At 26.2% G+C, this 20,782-nt stretch overlaps 1 protein-coding gene across 2 annotated transcripts in view; it reads left to right on the forward strand.

The window, feature by feature from the left end:
* The first annotated feature begins 323 nt into the window (after nt 1-323).
* LOC129965985 (HIRA-interacting protein 3-like) overlaps nt 324-20,782 on the forward strand; it is a 32,986-nt gene continuing 12,527 nt past the window's right edge. The window contains exons 1-6 of one of the 2 annotated variants that reach the window (XM_056080309.1): nt 324-512; nt 3,223-3,358; nt 4,891-4,946; nt 8,226-8,313; nt 12,537-12,628; nt 14,024-14,102. In XM_056080309.1, coding sequence (XP_055936284.1) covers nt 460-512; nt 3,223-3,358; nt 4,891-4,946; nt 8,226-8,313; nt 12,537-12,628; nt 14,024-14,102 — 504 coding nt within the window. In that variant the 5' untranslated portion in view covers nt 324-459. The remainder of the gene's footprint in view (nt 513-3,222; nt 3,359-4,890; nt 4,947-8,225; nt 8,314-12,536; nt 12,629-14,023; nt 14,103-20,782) is intronic. The other variant, XM_056080310.1, reaches the window with a different exon arrangement.

Consider the following 20,782-nt stretch of genomic DNA (forward strand, 5'->3'; position numbering starts at 1 on the left):
AATATTACTATGTGTTTTTCCTGAAAAATTACTTTTTATTTCCCTTCTCACTTAAAGTTTAATAAGTTTTCTTTGTTTGTTTGTCTTTTCATTTTCGGGGAGATTATAATGACCTTTCTTATCGCTGGGAGGCAAAATCTAATGAAAATAATAACGCCAAAAATAGTAATCTTTTAATACTAATACTAGTGCGACATAAATGAAATCATTTTGTAGGCTCGGCTTCAGCTTTCCGGAAGAGGGAAGAGATGACAATTTAAAATTACTTGACTGAAGTTGGCAATATGCATTCACGTGACATTATTTTACAATTTTGGCGCGGTTTTAAAAATGCCTGAGTATTTCTGTTTACATGTTTCTTAATTTTTGAGTCAGTTTTAAAATTATATATATTATTTACTTTTGATTCAATAAGTCAATATACCCATTCATAAGTATACTATATTCATCAGCACACTTATGGAATCTATGTTGGAAATATTGGATAAATGTCTTAAAGATTCAAATCTTGAGTAAGTGTTTTTACTATAGTTTTTGTTAAAATATTTGATTTTAGGCAGTAATGATTAGATTATTTTCGTTTTTTTTGCATATAACGACATTTATTAAAGCTTATAACCATATTATTATTGTTAAATATTGTTTAAACTTTATATTGCACATTACTTAGTTTATTAATATGCAATACTGCTTAGGAAATGGAAAAGGAGGTAATATAAAATTATGCTCATCTGCATGAAAACGAAACAAAACAGTTTCAAAATCGCAACTAAAAATTATTACCTATTCAAACTAAAACCAAAAAAGAACTTCGTAGTATTTAGAGAGCGCAACTGCAGCTACTTCTAAAACACAGATGAATTGATACAAAAGTATTAAAATCAAGTTAATAGGAAAATTTTAAAAAAACAAATAAAAATTGAACCAAAAAAATATAAAAAAGAATCTGGCCTGAAGACTTTTTCAAGGTTCACCTTCTTTGAATCCCTGCCTAAGGATGAACCTTGAAAATGCAGGTTTCTTACAATATATGCATAAATATGTAGCTTTCCTCTCTTTCTTTGGGGGACACAAATTGCAAGATTTTCTCACTACCAGCTTTGTTTCATCCAGGATGGTCAAGTGCTCTAGGACATCTGCATCACTTCCTAAAATGCACTTCATTGTAAGGTGCAATTCCTGATTGTTTCTTGGATTTCCCATTCTTCACTTAATTTTGAAGATAACTAATTCTCTTACTAGTGTTTTTTAAAATTCCAATCTATTCACAGCTGAGTTTACAGGAAAACTTTAGTACAAAATATTTGAATTTACATTACTCATATCCAATAGTCTGTAAAAAATAGCCATAGGCTATCGTTTTGTTCGTCTGCTGCATGAATATACAGAGCACTTTTCATCTAATGAATCGACTCCTCCGTTGCTTCAATTATAAAGATATAATTTCATTTTTTTTTTTTTTCAATTTCTGGGTCAATTTCTTAAGAATGATGCATGAATGACATAAGAATGACAGATTTTCTTTTTGAGGGGACATATGATATTATAGTAATATCTTTTGTAAATCCATAAATTGTGAAACTTACTTCCTTTGATTTATTTGGTAGGAAATCTGGGGGATGTATCTCTTATTTTTATTGCACCTGGCAACATATGTCAATCCATTATTTTTTAATTCGGAAATAAACTCAACTGAAGTAAACCAGTTGTCAGCTGTTATATTCTATTGGATTTGAAGATAGGTTTACACAATCTTAAAACTGTCTAAGCTAGTTTATAGAATTTTTTAAGTTTTTCTTCTAAACCATTACTATTCAAATCTTTGCCACAATATAAATAAGTGTTATATACATACATGTAATTATTCTGAGCACATGAGTTTAAGCCTATACTTTACTGGCTTCTTCATCATATACATTTTATAATGTGGTCTGTCTGAAACTAATGAGCGTTTCATCTACGCAAACCCACTCGCCTACAGTATAGGCCTTTTGGGAATTCAAAATAAATCAAATTGATTATGTTGAAATCAGTGCTGCAGGATCAATCATTTTGCGAATGTCACAATCCTAGAGATTATCAAATCTTATCAACAAAAATTTAAATCTCTTTATAGGCATAACAACTCGAAAAATGTCTTGTCCAGTTCTATTAGTGGCAAAGAAATCATGGTGTGATCTTGAAACTTCATGATGTGATTTTAAAACAGATGTGTATATAAGTAATCCTAAGAGAGCCTTTAATTTTTCCAAGTCAGTATTTGCTATTTCACTTTTTGTTGGATCAGGAAAACTGCGTCTTTATTTTCATTTTTGACTTTTGTCCATTTCGCAATATTCTGTAGCATTTCATCTGTGAAGAGAAGTTCCCAGATAGCTTTGGGATTTGTTTTTTTATCCATGAGAATTTATTGCTGGAAGTCGAATGATATTGTTAGCAGAAGTTCTAACAGTTTGTTTTGGTTCAACGGATGACCATTTAAAACAATTTTTTTGCATAATAATAATTGTTTCATGAAGAATTTTCACTTTCCTGCTGATCTTCCTCTTCATATTCGAAAAATTCAGAATCAATCTTGTGCAAACTTTCATCAAAAAATTCTTCTGTACAGTTATCACTCAAATTACTTTCTGCTTCATTTAAAAGTTTCTGGAGCTCTGCTTCATAACGAGGATAAGTAGGTTGATGATATTTCAAGGACCAAGTTTAGTTTTAATAACAGAATTATTTAAAAAAGCATCCACTGAAACCAGTTGAAAAAATGCTGGAGGGAAGCTATAGAGTCAATCCATTCAATTGAGCTAAAAATAGAATAGGGGTGACCAAAAGTCCATTGTTAGTGGTCTAACAAACCACACCTCCCCAATTAGGGTTAAGTTGCATGCTTAAAGCACATATTATTCAATTTTTTTTATAGAAACCTTATTAAAATTGCAATTATTAATTTTGGTTGCTAATCAAAGTAATTGCATAATCTTTTAAAGAATTATAAATGGTGAATGTGACCAGTTAAACGTTATAATTATCTCCCAGATGATTAACCCTTAAAGCTCCTGATTAGATATCAAATTAGAATCACTTTTTGATTTATATTGTTTTTCCATAGGTTAGTTTGGGTTTGCTTTACTTTTATTTCATTATTTATAAATTTTTTATATTATTGTTTAATTATTTTGTATAAAGATGAAAAGTATTAGTTGTTAACAATATACAATATTTCAGGACTGTTACCAAAGCAGAATTAAGAAAAAAGTATTTAGAGAAGACTGGTTTAGCTAAGCTTCCAAAGGAAGTCAAATCACAGTTCACCTCTGCTGTAAATACTGCTTACTTAAATTATATTTCTGCTAAAATTAATGTAAGTGACTTTGTTGATAACATAAAATATTGTGAAATGTGATAACTTCTGTAATAATTTCTTAATGCTCTTTTTCACTGTTTCTTTTTTTTTTAAATTAGTCAAAAAGGATATATAATGTCTATGCTTCAATTTTAATGCATTCTTTCTAATGTTATTTCTTCTTTTTGAGAATATGCATTACTTATATATTCTCAATTGGACCATGTAATTAATTTGTACAATTTCTTTGATTTGTTCTACAATTTGATAGTTGTACTATTTGTGTTCTGTTAATCCAATTGTTAATACAATTCAAACAAAGTCATTTATCCACTAAAGCCATCATTATCAAATAAAATACAGTCTTGAATTAAAAGTAGAAAGAGGTATGCATTACAATCTAGACATATAAAAAATATTTCTAGACTTATAAGAAATATTTCATCACTAGATTATTTTCAGCATAGTCTTGGGTATAACTTCCCATCTTTGACTTGTCAAAGTGCGAGATGGAAATTAATTTCCTTGAATTTTATCACAGATGATGTCATACTGATACTATTAGTTATGAATACAAAAGAACACACACACCCATATGATATTTTTTCAGTTCCAAGAGGTTGGGTTTTTTATTTAAGTTTAATGGCGCTAGAGCCAAATATAGGCTATACTGCTCCAATCATGGTTTGAGATGATACCATGTGAGTAGTTAAAAGTTTAAATAGATAAAGTACATTAAAATTCAGTTCAGTAAAACAGCAGCACTCAAAACCTAACAGGTTGGAAAAACAAGTGAATTATCAAAAAACATATATATAAAATGATAAAACCCAATATAATATATATATAATATAAACCCAATATTTTTAAAGTTAAAAATATGTTGATGGGAGAGGTTCTCGCATTAATTCCTATATGTTAAGTGAATATGAGTTAAAATATGTCATGCGATGAGAATTAAAGTTGGGGTACTCAGTTAGGATATGTGTGATAGTAAAATCAACATTACATGATGGGCATCTGTGCTCAAGCAGGATAGAGATATTTAAGGTCATTTATGCAGAAAATACTTAACTTTAATATCTTGGGTTATTCCATAGTACTTTTTCTGTGTTTATTTCTCATTCACAATTTTTTCTCTTGTGTGTTTATAATTATTTTGCTTTTTTCTTGTTGATATAGCTTATGTATGGAATGGAAATTTAGATTTTATTCTGATTTTGTATCCATTTTGAATATTTTTTCTTTATATATTATTTAAAATGTATTTCCTTGAAATTTAATGCAAATGAAAGAATAGTATGAAGAAAAATTTATTTAATTCTTGTTTTCAAAATTTCATCTTTATTACAATTTCATTTATTTACGATTTTTTTTATCTCTATAAATTCATCTGTGCTATTAAATTTTACTTGTTATTTTATTATTAGAAATACATGTTAAATAATAATAAATTAGAAAATAACTTTTGAGCATGTTATGTAAAAAGCTTTAAATAAATAACTTAAAATTAATTATCTCTCTGTGCATTTTTTTAAATCTATATATAGGAATCTACTAATGATGAAATAAAGGAAAACAGTGAAGCTGAAATGCTTATAATGAAGTAAGATATTTTATACCTCTGTGAAAAACTAAAAAATATTTATTAACTTGTCATTGTATTTAGTTATTAGTTATAGATATTGGTTGTTAATATATATATATATATTAGCCTTTGCACTCAATGACTTTTTCACTGGATTTGGCTGCAACAAACCAAGTGTTGATCAAATATTGTCGCTTGAGTGCAAAGGATTAGCATAATGATTCCAATGTATGCAATGAATCATTTACTAAATACCAAATTATAATTTTGCTGAATAAGTAGAAGTATTATTTAACTTTAATTTATGTCTTGCTATGAGAAAATGAACTTCGGTAAAATATTAAAATTATTGAATCCTGTGACTCAAGTAAAAGAAAGAATCGTCAGTTGACTGGGACAAGTATTATATTTTAGTGTACAAGCACCTCATATTTATCTTTCAAAAAAAAATTTTCCTTTGAATGTTTTTTCGATATAAATATGAGTAAGTGATTCTTACAATAATGAATAAAAAATCATGCAACTCAGATTATTTTCTCATGATTAAAAAATATTTGCTAAAATAATGACTCCTGAGAAATAAAGTTACACTTGCTCCATTTTTGTTTTTATGATTTCCAGGTGGCTAGCTGACCGGGAAAGGTCAGGAAGTTATGGGAGATAGGGGAAATTTATCCTAAAACTGGATTTTTTTTATGTAATAGTAATTCTTATTGAACTTGACAATTTGCTAATATTTTTTAATAATTAGAATAAAACATCTTTGGTGACAATTGAAAATCAATCATTTGCTGATAATAAAAAACAGAAACCATCTGTAATTCTGTGCATGCATCAATCAGCAGAATGCTTACATTTAAATTTCTGAGCGACCAGATTTTGGCTAAATAGCATCATCAGTGCTGTATTTGAGAAATTTCAATGCTGAAGAACAATTGTCATGTATAGATTCTGATTCAAAATATTCTGGCTGTGTTGTATCAATTAATCAGTTCGTTATTTGCCTTACTTTTACTTTTATATATTTATCTAAAAATAATTTACTCTATTAATAATTTACTTACTAAATAATTTAATTTGTAATTATTTTTCATTTTGTGGTACATTGTAAAAGAAAGAATAGCCGCTATATCTAATTTATTGCACATATAAATATATGAAAAATATTCTATATATATATATACGTATATTATACAGTTAAAGTTGTCATAATTCGTAAAAACTGTCAGTCTGTATATTCTCATGCGTGTAAACGCTATAACTCACAAAAGCAATTACAAGCTTTAAACTTTTAGATAAATAAAATTTGATTGATGCCTTTTTTTTTTTTTTTTTTTTTTTTTTCTAAAATTGTAGTTATGTGCCATATTTTGCTATCATTTTGGTCGGGAAAACATGCCTAAAGAGCACTCCCCCCCCCCCATCCACTGTGAAGCATCGTGTAAGTTTATGTGTGGGACTTGAAACATTTGTGGTATTCACAGGTGTGGGGATAAATTATACTTTTTTAGTAGTATATTTTATTGTATATATATTTTAGGGCATATTCTTCATGTATCAAATCAATCATACAATGATTGATAACTATGAACTTCATGTTGATAATATACAAAATTATTTTAAATTGCATGTTAAATATTTCCGAGTATTATAGTCTATGACTAATTTATTGTAAATAAATATATTTGATACTATATATATATATACTCGGTGACTTTTTTAGTGAATTAAGAAGTATCAGGCGTATTGTTTATATTTTCTTTAAGATCCCCCCCCCTCCCTTGCATATACTTTGTTTTTATGAGTATTGGGTAACAATGCAAATCATTTGTTAAATTATGGGATCTTCAAAGTATCATACAAATAAAATAGTATCGTATAATGTTGCTAATGTTTTGTTACATTATTATTATTATTCTGTACATCTTTTTAAAAAATTTCTGCAATAAGTAAAATTCTTCTGAAATTAAAATAATACCAAACACATTAAATTAAAGTTTGTTATTGATATATTTTATAAATATATATTTCTGATCTCAAAATATTATAAAAAAGAAATATTAGCATTTTTCTTTTACATATTGATATTTTGGTCATTTCAGAAACTCAAGACTATCACTTTTTGAGGAATGAATGATATTAGTGTGTTTTCTTATTTATTTGTTTGACTTTTTTGTTCCATCAGATGTGTTTTCTGCATTTTTTTTTTTATTTTGATTTGCACTGTTTTAGTTCAAAATATATTTTATTCCATCTTTTTCAGCAATTTAATGAAAATGTATTTCTTTATATAAAAAAGAGAAAAAAATTAATGAAGATAAGAATCAAATTTCCACTTTTCTTTGTATAATATAAATTGTTTAATTACTCTGCCTATGTGCAGGTGATTTTTTTTTCCTTACTTTGTTTGGTGAGCTAAAAGTTAATGCAATTTTGCTGTCATTAAATTTCTTTTATTTTGATGCAGTGCCTCCATTTAGTTAAAAAGTACATACTATTATTGGCAATATTTTCTTATTAGTTATTTTTCTTTTTCTGTTAGTAAATGATAACTTTTCTGTCATCATTATATGGTGTTATTCAATTTTGATTTATATGTTGGTAAACAATATAAATAGGGAAGATTACACAAAAATAAAATAGACTATTTTATTCTTAAGTATTCTGCTAGTGTGCATATGATTCATGAATAAATTTGGATAATCAGTTCCGAAAAAAACTTCTCTGGATCAGGAAGATTAAACGTCTTCTAGTGTATTGTATATATTTATTAACAAATTTGTAAAATTTGTGGAAATATTTATAAAAATCGTGCTTATCTGAAACCTAATGATTGAAAATAATTTCTTGTTTTGTTTTTTAATCATTAAATTTTTAATCTTTATTGATTTTTCATTAGAAAGAGTAGAAAACTATTTTTTGCACAATATTAAGAATATATTATGCAATACATAAGAGAAAGGAAATAAAACTATAAAACTAAATCATTCTTGAAGATTTTGGATACTTCCAAAAAAAGTCAGTTTTTTAAATTTGTGCATAATTTTTAAATTATCAAATCAATCCCATTGTGTTAAAAGCATTCATTAAATAAATTTTTTTGTGAAAGATAGCTCAAACCATGCTTAATATGATTTTATATTGAGGAGATTTTAATATATATTAATAAAAATTGGAGTGATGTATCAATCAACACTAACAATATTTACAAATCTTGTTAAACTTCAGATTTATTTTTTAAATATTTTGTGTTAAAATAGAATTGATGAAAATATTTTATGAATATCATTTACATAGTTCCTGTTCTGAAGATGAAATAACACCTGCGAACATCAAAGAGGATATTATTGCTGATAAATTTGCAAATGAAGTAAATGATATGCAGGTAAATTTAACTGTAATCATTATATGTTTTCATTATTTATTGACAAAAAAAATCATTGTTTCAATGTCTTTTAATAGCTGACTAGTTTAATAGTCATGTTTATTAAAGAAGAGTTGTAGATAAACAAATTTTGTTATTCTAAAGATTAAGTGTTATGTTTTTTTTTTATTATTTATTTTTATTTATTTATTTATTTATTTATTTATTTTTTCCTTATATCAAAATTGTGAATTTTTATTGCTTTAATGTTTTCCATAGTCTTTGAACACTCAAATTTTATTTTGCTGTACTCAGTGTCCAGGAAAAATATTGATTTTTTTTATTAGGTTCTTGAAAAAGGGAATTTTATTGGGTTCTGAAATGTGCATCCATTATTTTTTGAGAGCGAAGAGAAAAAAAAGTATCCTCAAACTATCAAAGAATTTTTAACAAACCGAAGACTGAGCAATAAAATGATTATTCTATTCATTTTATCTTTGCTTATGTTTAGCTTAATTCCAATACTAAGATGAAACATTAAAAAAAAATTTGCAAATAAGGAAAATAAACTTGCACATTTGGGTTTGAAATGGGGGGTGGAGGGGATCAATAACATTGAAGTCAAATCTGTAGGCCATTTCACAACTGAAGATATTTTAAGGGAATTCTGTAAATCTATACGTTAAAATGGGAAGAAAGAAAAAAAAAAAAAAACAGTTTTGTTAATAAATGTGGGTGATTGTAGTCTATATATTAACAATTCATATAAACATGGCAAAAAGGGTTTGATGTCTTTTTCTTCATATTATTTACTCAAAGATTCACCACCAAGAAAACTCAAAAATTTTCAAAGAATGGGAAACTTCTCAGCAATTTTTGCAGATTCCATTGGCAAGAGAATGCAAATGCTGTTAAATGAGTAAATATGGGTCAAAATGTGAGTCAATTGAAAGTTCTGTGTTGAAAATGGTTAGTTACATTCTCTGTGATCTAAATCATATATATTCATTACAAAGTATGATAAAGATCTGATTCTACATATAAGCTAAAGTTATTTGGCATTAACCAAAATTATTCCTGGCAGAGACTTTGCATTCCATCATTTTTTGCTTTAAAAAATAAAAAATGTATCCACATGCTGTTTAGAACTACATTGAGAAATACAATTAAATTATTTGAAATATAAATGTCAGGGCTATATATTTTTTCATTTGTAGAGTTTTGAATAATTTCCCTTTCAGCTGTATACTTGACAGAATTATGATTAACTTAGATTTAAAGAGAATGGTCAGACAAATCCTTTCTTGTTGCTAAACGAAGAAAGCTGTTTTTGCGAATTGCTAGTGATGACAATAAGCAATATTCAATTTTAATAGAATTAAAAAAAATTTTGAATTATGTGGCTTGCAAGTCAGTAAATTTGAATTTTTTGAAATGCTTAGCAAGGGAATTGATAAATTCTCTCTCTCTCACTCTCTGTATATATATCTGTATAACATTCTTATCAGAAATTGTAGGAGGTAATTAAGATTGATTTAATGATATCCTTTGGCCCAGCTGTAACTGATGATAAATATGCTGTGATTGAAAAACCTTTAAGAACTGAGTTACAAAATATGTGGTTTTAGATTAATTGAAAAAAAAATGCTGTGAAAAGTTGAATTCGAAATTGCAACAAAGCAGATTTTACTGTTAAAAAAAAAAATGCTCCAAATATGTTAAAAGCATGGATGGGCCAGGATTAAAATTAAAAAAATGTGACAAAGAATAAGGAAAGTAGCACATTACATCCTGTTTTAAAATCAAAAAGGGTGAAAATTGAAAAGATGACTTTTGTATTACAAAAATTTGCAAACAAACCAATTGAAAAGGAAGAGAAGAATAGGGATTTTTAGTACATAACAGAATCAAACTGTTTTAATAATTGAGAGCGACTTAAATTTGAAATTAGTAATATTTTATTACTTTGCTTTTTTCAATTCCTTTATTTAACTATAGATAAAGTTTATTGATTTGTATCTCTCTTATCCATCCCCTTTTTCTTTTCATTGCATTTAGCCAAAAACGTTAGCGAATCTAATGAGAGAAATGTTTTTTTAATGAATTTGTTTCTGTAAAAGGTAAATGAATTTGTGAAATGAACACTCAGCAGAGTTTGTGAGAAATTAGTATCTAACAGTAACTATTTTGTGGCTAACATTAAGGGTGCTTACATTCGAATCTGGAAAAACCATTTTTAACTATAAGTATTGGCTTGTTAACATCTAGATTAATTAATTATTTGATTAAACTTGATTTTTTTTATCAATTTTATCATTAAGAAAGAAAATAATGATGCATTTAATTATTAATAGGGTTTTCTTTTTTAATTTTAAATTTGCATTTTTATATCTAATTTATAATTATTGAATATTCTTTAAAAATTATTTTGTAAGAGTGGAGCCCAGTACCACATATAAGGCTTTTAAATTGCTTATTTAAATACCTTTAGAAGGAAAGTACTAAAATATTTGTGTCCTAACTAATGAACCCTTGTATTAGAAGTCATTAAGTACTTCAAAATATTACTTGCTTTATTTGTTAGAGTTGTAAACAATTCCATTATATTTGAAAATGTTTAACTGATTCATTTTTACATATTTATATATGTTTAACACAAATTTAGGTAGCATGTTTTAAATTCATTATAAAAGAGTTGCCATGCCATCTAAAAAACTGGGTAAACACAAGTAATTTGAAAATCGACTGAGGAAAAAAAAAGTAAGGAAATACAAGGAATAAAAAAAAAATCCATATAAAAAACACTAGTCTCTAAACATTGCAAGAATCAGAGGTCATAGTCATAGGTTCCAAAAACAAAACAATGCCATTTATTATTCTATAATGCAGAAACTCATTCTTTCTCTGCTTTCTCCCTTTTTATCTGTATAGATCAGTCCAGTTTCAATTTGCAAGATTGTTGTTATTATTTCATGAGATTTTTGAATTGCAGATAATGAGCATTTGCAAGACTTCTATAACTGCTTGAAAGAATAAAATGCATTCTCTAGTGGTATTAACAACAATCAAATCTGTGGAAGCAGTTCAGTTATGTTTAGTCTACTATAATTGAATTTATTGAATGGTTTATTTATTATTTCAGAAACTATGAACGTATTCAAAGTAGATTAGAGAAATTTTCTAAAACAATGGGCTGCTCAAAATTCATTTATTGCGTACTACTAACTTTGTAAAAAGATAGTAAATATAAGTAATACGGGAAAACAGACACTTATTAGTTATGCCAAAAGAGGAAAATACAAAAAATTGCCAGCTAGTTCAAAATATTCTCCACTGATGTTGAAATTAGTATCTAAAAGGAATATAAGAAAAAATGAATTGCCATATCCGAAGACGTCTAATTTGACGTCCGAAAGTAAACCGATTTCGAACTTTTTAGTTCAAGAATAATCATTTAAAGCTGAATTCTGATGGGAATTTTTATTATTAAAACTTGTTACACAACATTCATCCTTTAATGCATTCAATGATATATCAGGAATATTTTCACATATGTTCACTGAAAGTAAATTAACTAAAAGAATGTACATTAGGCCATACAAAAAATGTTTTACCTTATTTATTAAGAATTAGCTTCATGAAACTGGTGGCTGAAAAATTTGCAGAAATTGATGCCAAATATATGAATTGGCAAAAATGAGTAAATAAAAAAGTCTTCTTGCTTTTATTTATTTATTTTGCTAAGTAATCATTAAATGATTTATATCATGATAACAAAAATGTGTTGTTTTATTTTTTACGAGTCCTTAATTTTGTGTGTTTTACAATTAAAGAGCATGAGAGGTAATATATCAGTCCTTAATAATAAATTTTGTCTTTCTAAATTCTAAAGAATAAATACAGAAATTGTTTCTTTATATATATAAATAGAAAACTTCTTTTAATATGCTATTATTTTGAATAATGTTGAATTGTTATTTCCATTCCTTAAAATCATATTGCATTATAATTAGCACATGAGTGCTATTTGTGCATTTCTTTGTATTTTGAATACACGTACAGGGAAAGCACTGGGGATTTTTTCTTAGTTTTCAGTGGCAACCCTGTATAAGCCAATTTTGAATAACAAAAACTTAAGATAATGGGCACATCTTCTTGCCAGTTATTTCAATTACTGTGTAAATTTTTAAAAATATTTTTTGACATGAGAAGGTTAATTTGTATTTTTTGGTTATTTCATTTAGGAAGAACAATCTAGTGATTCTGATGAAAAGTCTCTTGCATCTTATAAGAATAATGGCACTAAAAAGTTGTCGAATGCCATTAAAAAACAAAGGTATTTGAAGGGTTTTATATGTTTATTACTTCATTTGGCATTTTAACGTCTCAAAAATATGTCATATACTTTCTAATTTTTAATGATTTGTCCATTTCTTGTTACTTTCTGTTAAATATTCAAGCTTCTGTTTTAAAATGTTAATTATTGGCTATGAAAATATCTCCATAATTTGAAGAGATATCAGTATTCTAAAAAATACATGCAATATGAAATTTGTTATTCTATTCAATATTCATAAACTTCATAATTTTTATTTTCATTAGTTAGCTGTCTTTACTACCTCAATTTTAATCAATAATATTTTTATTTGTAAATATCTTTTCCTGCTCCCAAAATCACAAAGTGAAGTGTTTTCCTATTGAAATGGGTCTATAAAAATTATCATTGATATCCTTTTCCTATTTGTTACCTATGTCAAAAAAAAAAGTCCATCCTTGTATTAATTATAAAAAAATAATTTTATGACATGATCAGAACAGTTCTTCAATATGTGTGAAGAAAAATGATTTAACATGTTATTAAGTTGACTTACTATTACTTTTAGTTGCTAAAGATATGATTAAAATTTATCATTCTGTCTTTTATTTCCAAATCATAAATCAGTTCAATGCCTTTTAAATATAATTAAGATTATTTTTTTCATGCATTTTGAAAATACTGTTTCAACAGTTTATTGTATGAAATATCCCATTTAATTTAGAATTTTTTTTTTAAATTCAATCTCCTCAAAAAACAAATTGCTCTGTAAATATGAAAGTGTTATAATTGCTGTCAAAATATTTTTGTGAATGATTCATGCATAATTGTGTTATTAATCCTTAAGCTCCTTGTTAATAATAATTTTATTATTCCAATTATTAAGTATTTACAACATAATAGTATATAAAAAAGTGGTTGCTTGAATGAAATATTACTACATTAGTTTCAAAAATAAAAGCACATGTAAAAAATGAAAATAGATTTATTTTGATTAATTTGTAATGACATAAGTATTTAATTATCTAGTTATTCATTAGCATTACTTAAACATTTACTAATTGATATCAATCCTTATTTGGTTGTCATCTTCATCCTTATTACAGCATAACCTCTTATTTTTATTATTGTTACACAAAATTTAACTTAACCAGATACTGTACAGTGACCTCAGTACAATCTGAATCTTGTGATGGCTAACTCCCATGCAAGGTGGCTTCCAGTGGAAAATATTTGATCAAGTCACTGGTACCACTTCTGAAAAAATAATATTCATATGAACTATTTGTATTTTATTATTTGTAATAATTCTCTCTTTTTAACTTACTCCACTGCTATTTAAGACTTCTCTGTTCATATTTATAATATGATCAAGTTTTTTCCCCCTGTTTTAATTGATTTAATGTCTTATTATAGAAGCAAAAGAACATTAAGCAGCTCATCTGAAGATGAAATTATTCAAATTAAATCAGTCCAAAGGAATAATGTCTTAAAGGTATTTTCAAAAGTTTTTGTGATTTTCAAAATTATCTCTCCCCCCCCCCCGATAATTACTAACAGCAAGATAAGTAAATATAATAAATGTGTTTCCATTGTATTATATCAAAATTATTTTTTAAAGAATTAACAATGATTATTCACTTCATCAAGAAACTACTAATAATTAATAACCGCACTGTTAATAAAATAAATTTGATATTAATTCAGATATAAATTCCTTTCGAACTTGTAGTATCCTCCACCCAAATGAGATTTTATTTATATATATATATATATATATATATATTACTATTTCTTGTTTGCTATGAATATGTTAAAAGTTTTCATCTGAAGTCATACATCATGCTGTGATCTAAAGAGAGTATCAAAATTTTTGGAAATGACTTTAAAAATAATTTGTCAGCAAAAACGTACTTAATTAAATAGTAAAGTAAGGGGCTCCTTTTATTTTTCAAATTCATTTTACTCTTAACAAGAAAAAATATTCAGCTATATATTCAAGAATCAGATGCTTTTGACAGTTCCTCGATCATAAAAGACATTGCTCATCCTCTAAAGTTAAAAATCTGCTTTCTTTTTTTTTTTTTAATCTAAAATACATGTTATTAATTATCTGGTTCCTTCCATAAAAATGACAATTTGATACATTGAAATGTATGAACTTTTATAATTAGAAATGTTTGGAAACAGGTTATATTTACAGTTATAAAATTTATTGTAAAAAATTAGAGATGAGCCTTAAATTTAATAATTAAAATGACATATTTTTCAACTTTTTAAGTAAAATTCAAAATGAGATTTTGACAATTGGATTTAAAATTTTGGAACCAAATAACTTGAAAAGTTAAGTGCTTCAAACTTGTTTAATTACTTAAACTTACTTGGATCCCCTTCTTTTTAATGGGTAGATATCTTGTTATTTTACAACATTTTTTGAAAAATTGAAGTAGAGACATAAAATCCAATCCTACCAAGGTGTTAAAAAAAACGTTTTAAAACATTGCCCTGAACATTGTAATAATGTCATATCATTGTAAAAGATGGTATGACACTTTCTCTTGGCAATTGTAATGCTCAGAGAGGATTTTCGATCAATAAAGATTGTCAGTGAGAGAATATGAGAAAACAAAAAAATCATTGCTAGAAGAACTGTTTATGACAGCATTCAAGCAAATAGTGGAATAAGTAATTTTAAAATGTCAAAACAACTTATTTTAAGTGTGAAGAATTCACAGACCAAAAATGGAGAGTATAAAGAATAGGAAATAAGTAAAAAAATTGAAAAGAAATAGTGAATCAAGGTATTGGTTCATACAATTAAGAAAATAAGTTTTCAGGTAGCTCGGAAAACAAGTTTATTAGTTGAAAACATTACTAACCACAAAAAGAAACTTTTGCAAGGCTGGTTGTTTCAAGCCAAGTATTAAGTTTTATTCCTTATAGGAATAAAACTTAATACTTGGCTTGAAACTTAATACCTATTGCAATGGTTCTCATGATTTGACTTCTAAAAAATTGTTCTGCTCTTGGTTTCTGGAAACCAACACCACTCTGTATTCAAAATATGTAAATATATATTAATATAATGCTTTGCCCATGTTATCTTGTGTACAAAATAACTAGAGTAATTTTATTTTGATTTTTAACAGGTTTAGAATATGTTGTAAGAAACATAAAAATCTCAGATGAGTTTATAGATGAATCATCTACATCAAATACAGTTTTAAATTTTGCTATAACTTCCCTAATAATGGAATTAGAAAAAGAAATCAAATTAGTGCTTCATTAAGATGAACAACTATTGTATAAAAAGTGATTGATAACTGCAATATCTTAGAAGTCAGGGGCTGAAAAGTGATCTTGAAAGAAGAAGAGATGATTCTTCTTTTTTCAAGATCAATTTTCAGCCCCTAACTTCTCTCTTTATACAATAGTTGTTCATACTTCAAGCCCTAATTTTGACCGTTTCTAGCATCAACAATTTATGTTTCCAGTTTTGAAAAAAATAAAATATTACTTTTATTTTAATTTATTTTATTTCCATTATTTGAAATATTTAAATACTTGAATAAAACTAACTAAATAAAACAAAGGAGAAAAATTTAATTGCAACATTATGCAAAAATGATCAGTAGAAAAAATTTTATAAGCTCATGATTTTTAGTTCTTCATATATATATATATATATTAAATGAACGTTTTATTAATTTGATGGTCCTTTGGAGTGACATCAGCTGCAGAATGTACTTTATTAAAAAATATTGTAATAATAAAGGACAATCATTATGTCTTTAACCCAAGTATGGGTACTTTTATTATCTGACAAATGGCAAATAATTGCCAAAAAAAGTTCAGCAAAGATATCTTATTAGTCTATTGACTATGTTCATCTAAGATATGCAGTTAAGCCTAATGTTTGTTGATGGCATGTAGTTAATAATGAATACAATAGTGCCAAAGAATATTTTCTTAAAAACGATACATTTCCTTTTACTACAATTAATAGTTATAATTGAAGTATCTATTTAAATGTACAACAATAAGATCTTAATTCCAATGTTAATTAAGAAAAACAGAAGATTTTTTCCTCCAATATCAGTGAAAAATCAAACATAAATTCATACTTTCTATCCTAAAAGGTTATTGTTTGCATTTCATTAAAACAGCAATATTTGCAAGCTATTACTCATTTCTTTAAATGTGTTTGAAATGCAGAGATACATTTTCAAATTTTACCAATTAATATAAACTTTTTAACAAGCCTAGATTTGTATATTATTTTTCTAATATTTGTTCTTTGACAATATTTATTTTCCAATAAATACTAAATTATTATACAGTAATATTAGTATTATCAATGGTGGCTTCATTATGTATATTTCATTTTTACTTCATCTTATATAAAGTATAGAAAAAGTATTGTAATTGTTAAAAAAAATTCACTCGAAATTTTGATGAAACTGTTCATTCCGGTCGTCTCCAAGTCCCCCACATATATTTTTGGCATAATGGATAACTCAAAAATGCTTTGGTACAGAAATGAAATTTCATATATAGTTTTTTTCACCAAATTTGCAGATTTCTATCAAATGTTGGACAAAATTAGTTTAAAGGAACTCTGTCTGTCCAACTGTTTAAGTACAAAATGACTCCATAATTACATAATGCAAAGAGTTATGTAAATAAAATTTGGTACTTAATCTAGCATCTAAAATAAAAATTCATATCAAATTTTGAACCAAAACTGTCAAGAGGTGGACCATCTGTCGGTCCATGCTTTTTCCTCATGTAAAAGCGATAATTCATAAACACAATGACTTAAATCAATGGAATTCGTCATATTGTCTTGTGACTACGATTGTAGTTAAATTTTGGTAGGAATCGGTCTACAAAAAGGCATATAAAATATGTATGATCGAATTAGATTCATTAAAAGTGGTAGATTCGTGCCAAAGATCTGTATTTTGTAACTATCACTACATCTGTAATTTGTAATTAATATGCATGGCATTAGTAGAAGCAATTCAAAGTATTCATGGTCTTATACAAGATCTACAATTTTAAACTGAGAGAATGAAGGGGGGGGGGGTAATTGAAACTTATGCAAGAATGCTTTAGGATTGTCTAAGGAATAAATTGATTTTGAAAATAGTAACTTAGATGAAAAGGATTCTAACTTTGCCTTTCAGCTTGCTAAAGTGAAATATTTTTTATTAGTATTCTTGATAAATATTATTTCAATTTTTAAATTAATCATTGACTGTTATTTGCATTTTTTTTCTTTTGCATTTTATTTATAATACATAAACATTTCTTATTTATTATTGAATTATTATATTTAAATTACTCTCTTATATATAGCATTATTTGTAATAAGTTGAATTAGAGAAATGTATTTATAAAAATATACATTTTTGATTATTTTAAATAATTTCAATGATATATTGAAAAAAATTGAAATGTTTTGGCAGTTTTGTTGAATTAGATTTTTGTTAAAATATATATATAATTAGAGGCATATAATCATACTATTTCTAAATTTCTGTTGCAGCATTTAATTCTGGTACTATAATCTTTATTTATTAACCTTTAATTAGTTATTGAACTGTTTTAAAATTTTGAGCAAATATCATAAAAGATACTGTTAACATAATTGAACTTGTATTGCAAAGAGTAATTTTAATGTTTTGTTATTCATATACAGTTTTAGAAGCAAAGTATTTTATTAAAAGGCAGTATTTTTTTCCATATAAGAGATGTAATATGCTATTTAAAAATAATTTTAGGATGTTCATTCTTTTTTTTAAAATTAAATTCCTTGAAAATATATTATTTTTTCTTATTAATAAACTCAAAATATTTTTTTAATAATGTATATTTTACACATATACAGTGATTCTGAGTAGATAGAAAACCAGAAAACTTATATTGATTAGTAGCCATAAGTCAGGGAAATTATCTTTGCAACTTCTTTAGCCATCCTGTATATGAAGTTTGAGCCTTCTAAGTTTATTGGAAGATTCGCCTAAGGACTGGCAAAATATAAAAAAAATAGAGGGGGGGGGGGCTCCATTTTAGAAATTTTACATGACTAAAAATGGTTAAAACTAGTTTGTATATATTCCTATGATAATGATTATTTCTACTATAAACACAAATAAGTGTTAACCATACCTTTAGCCATTTATGATTTTTAAAAAAAACTGAATGTTGAAAATGTGTGCTATTACTGACTTGTTTTTTGTAAACACCGTAATCTAATATAGTTATAATTGCCGCAAATTCACAATAATAACTTAAACATTTTCTAAAATGCTAAAGAATTGTATGAAAATGAATGCAGTGATCTGCAATTTTATTCCACAGTTTAATATATAATAGTGAAGTTTTTTTTTTTTTAAAGCATATTTACAATAATTGTCCAAATAGCTTTTAAAATTTCTTGTAACTTTAAAACATCTTATGTCATCACTATGAATACTTTTAAAATTTATTTTAAGCTGATTATTTAAAGATATGACATTTTCTCCTTCTTACTTTATTCAACACACTGAACTAGAAATTTTCCATTCCATTTCCATAAAATGATACAGAAAAATAAGGTGGGAAAACATTACTTTGCTATATCATTTTACTAGTTCAAAGTTCTTGATAAGTTTTCATTTCTTTAAAACAAAATTCTTCCTCCCAGTCTAGAGGACTTCTTTTTCAATCAGGCTCTATCTTGCTTCAACTAGTGAAAAATTGGGCATATTTTTGTCTCGATCTGTTGATGCAGTTTGGTGGTTTGATTAAACAGGTGGAAAACAGAAATGATTTTTTAAGGCTACTAATGGTTTTATTGTTTCAGAATCTGACATTTTCTTAGAAAATAAGGAAAAACTTCTTTCAAATACCATATATGTCTTATGAGAATTTAAAAGAAACTTGGAGTCATATTTCTTGTGCATATTCAAAAACTTCTAAAGCATTAGAACATTTACAGGAGCATCTACAGCATTTTGGGCATTCAAACAAACCAGAGCAAAAAATTGCTGAACAAATATTTGATATAATTTTTGGATATTTTTCTCTGCCATATTTTACTTATTTACTAAAAGCATACATTCTTTCACTTTCTAATTTGTGCTATGCTCACTGTCATGCATTGTTTTTTAGCTCTCACTTGTGTAGTTTTAACCAAAGCAATTTTTAATCTTTAATTTCAAAAAATATTTTTTATTACTTTGATGTATTGTAAATATTAAAATTATTAAGAGTCAAAAATTGGAAATTTTTTCATTTTCTAGCCAATTTAGCAATGTTGTTATTTTTGCATATTTTACAACATGTTAAATATTGTGAATTTATAAATATAATTAGATTCAAAATTATACTCATAATATTAGCAAGTATGTATAAAGGATCAACTTTAAATAAACTTTAATCCATTGGTCACTCATTTGAAATATTATTATTATTATTTAATTTGTCTTTCCTAGAAACTTTCATGTTAGAAAGCTGTAACTCCACAAACCCTTATGTTCAGATGAAAAACATTGGTGGGGATGTAAGCCCTTGGTGGCTATAAAAAAATATGAATATTTGCTTTAGCAACAACTTTTAAGCATAATGGCCATTTTAAATCAGTTTATGGGTACAAATGTCCCTACATTTATGTAAGTTAATTATGCTTTTTGTACATTAAATAGATCTTAATATTTGAATCATTAGTTTATGAAACACTGAGTTAGGGTTTTTTTCTGAACTGATTAGTATTTTTATCTTTGAGATATTAAATTATGATGATATAATTTAGAAAATTCTAATTTGAAATATGTTGGAAATGGTTAACGTTTTGCGTATACAGCTGTTTTAACATAATTGTTTAAATACAAGCTATTATTTATGCTGTATTAAAGTCAAATTGGATTGCATTAATAAGTACTGTTCAAATTTAAATTATGTTCTAGGAAGATTATATGCTTTCAAAATTATGTAGGTTTTATAAAATGGATGCTCCCCTGAAGTATATCATAAACAAGTCGGTTATTGACACATTTAAAGCAATATTTTTAATTTAATTTCATGGGGTAGGGGGAATAATAAAAACAATTTGATTCAGTTATGTTTCAATTTAACTTTTCCTTAATAACTCTGCTTTAAATTGGATGGAGAACTCCTAATAGGAAAATT

Source organism: Argiope bruennichi, chromosome 4 (genome assembly GCF_947563725.1).
Source record: "Argiope bruennichi chromosome 4, qqArgBrue1.1, whole genome shotgun sequence".
NCBI classification, from domain to species: domain Eukaryota; kingdom Metazoa; phylum Arthropoda; class Arachnida; order Araneae; family Araneidae; genus Argiope; species Argiope bruennichi.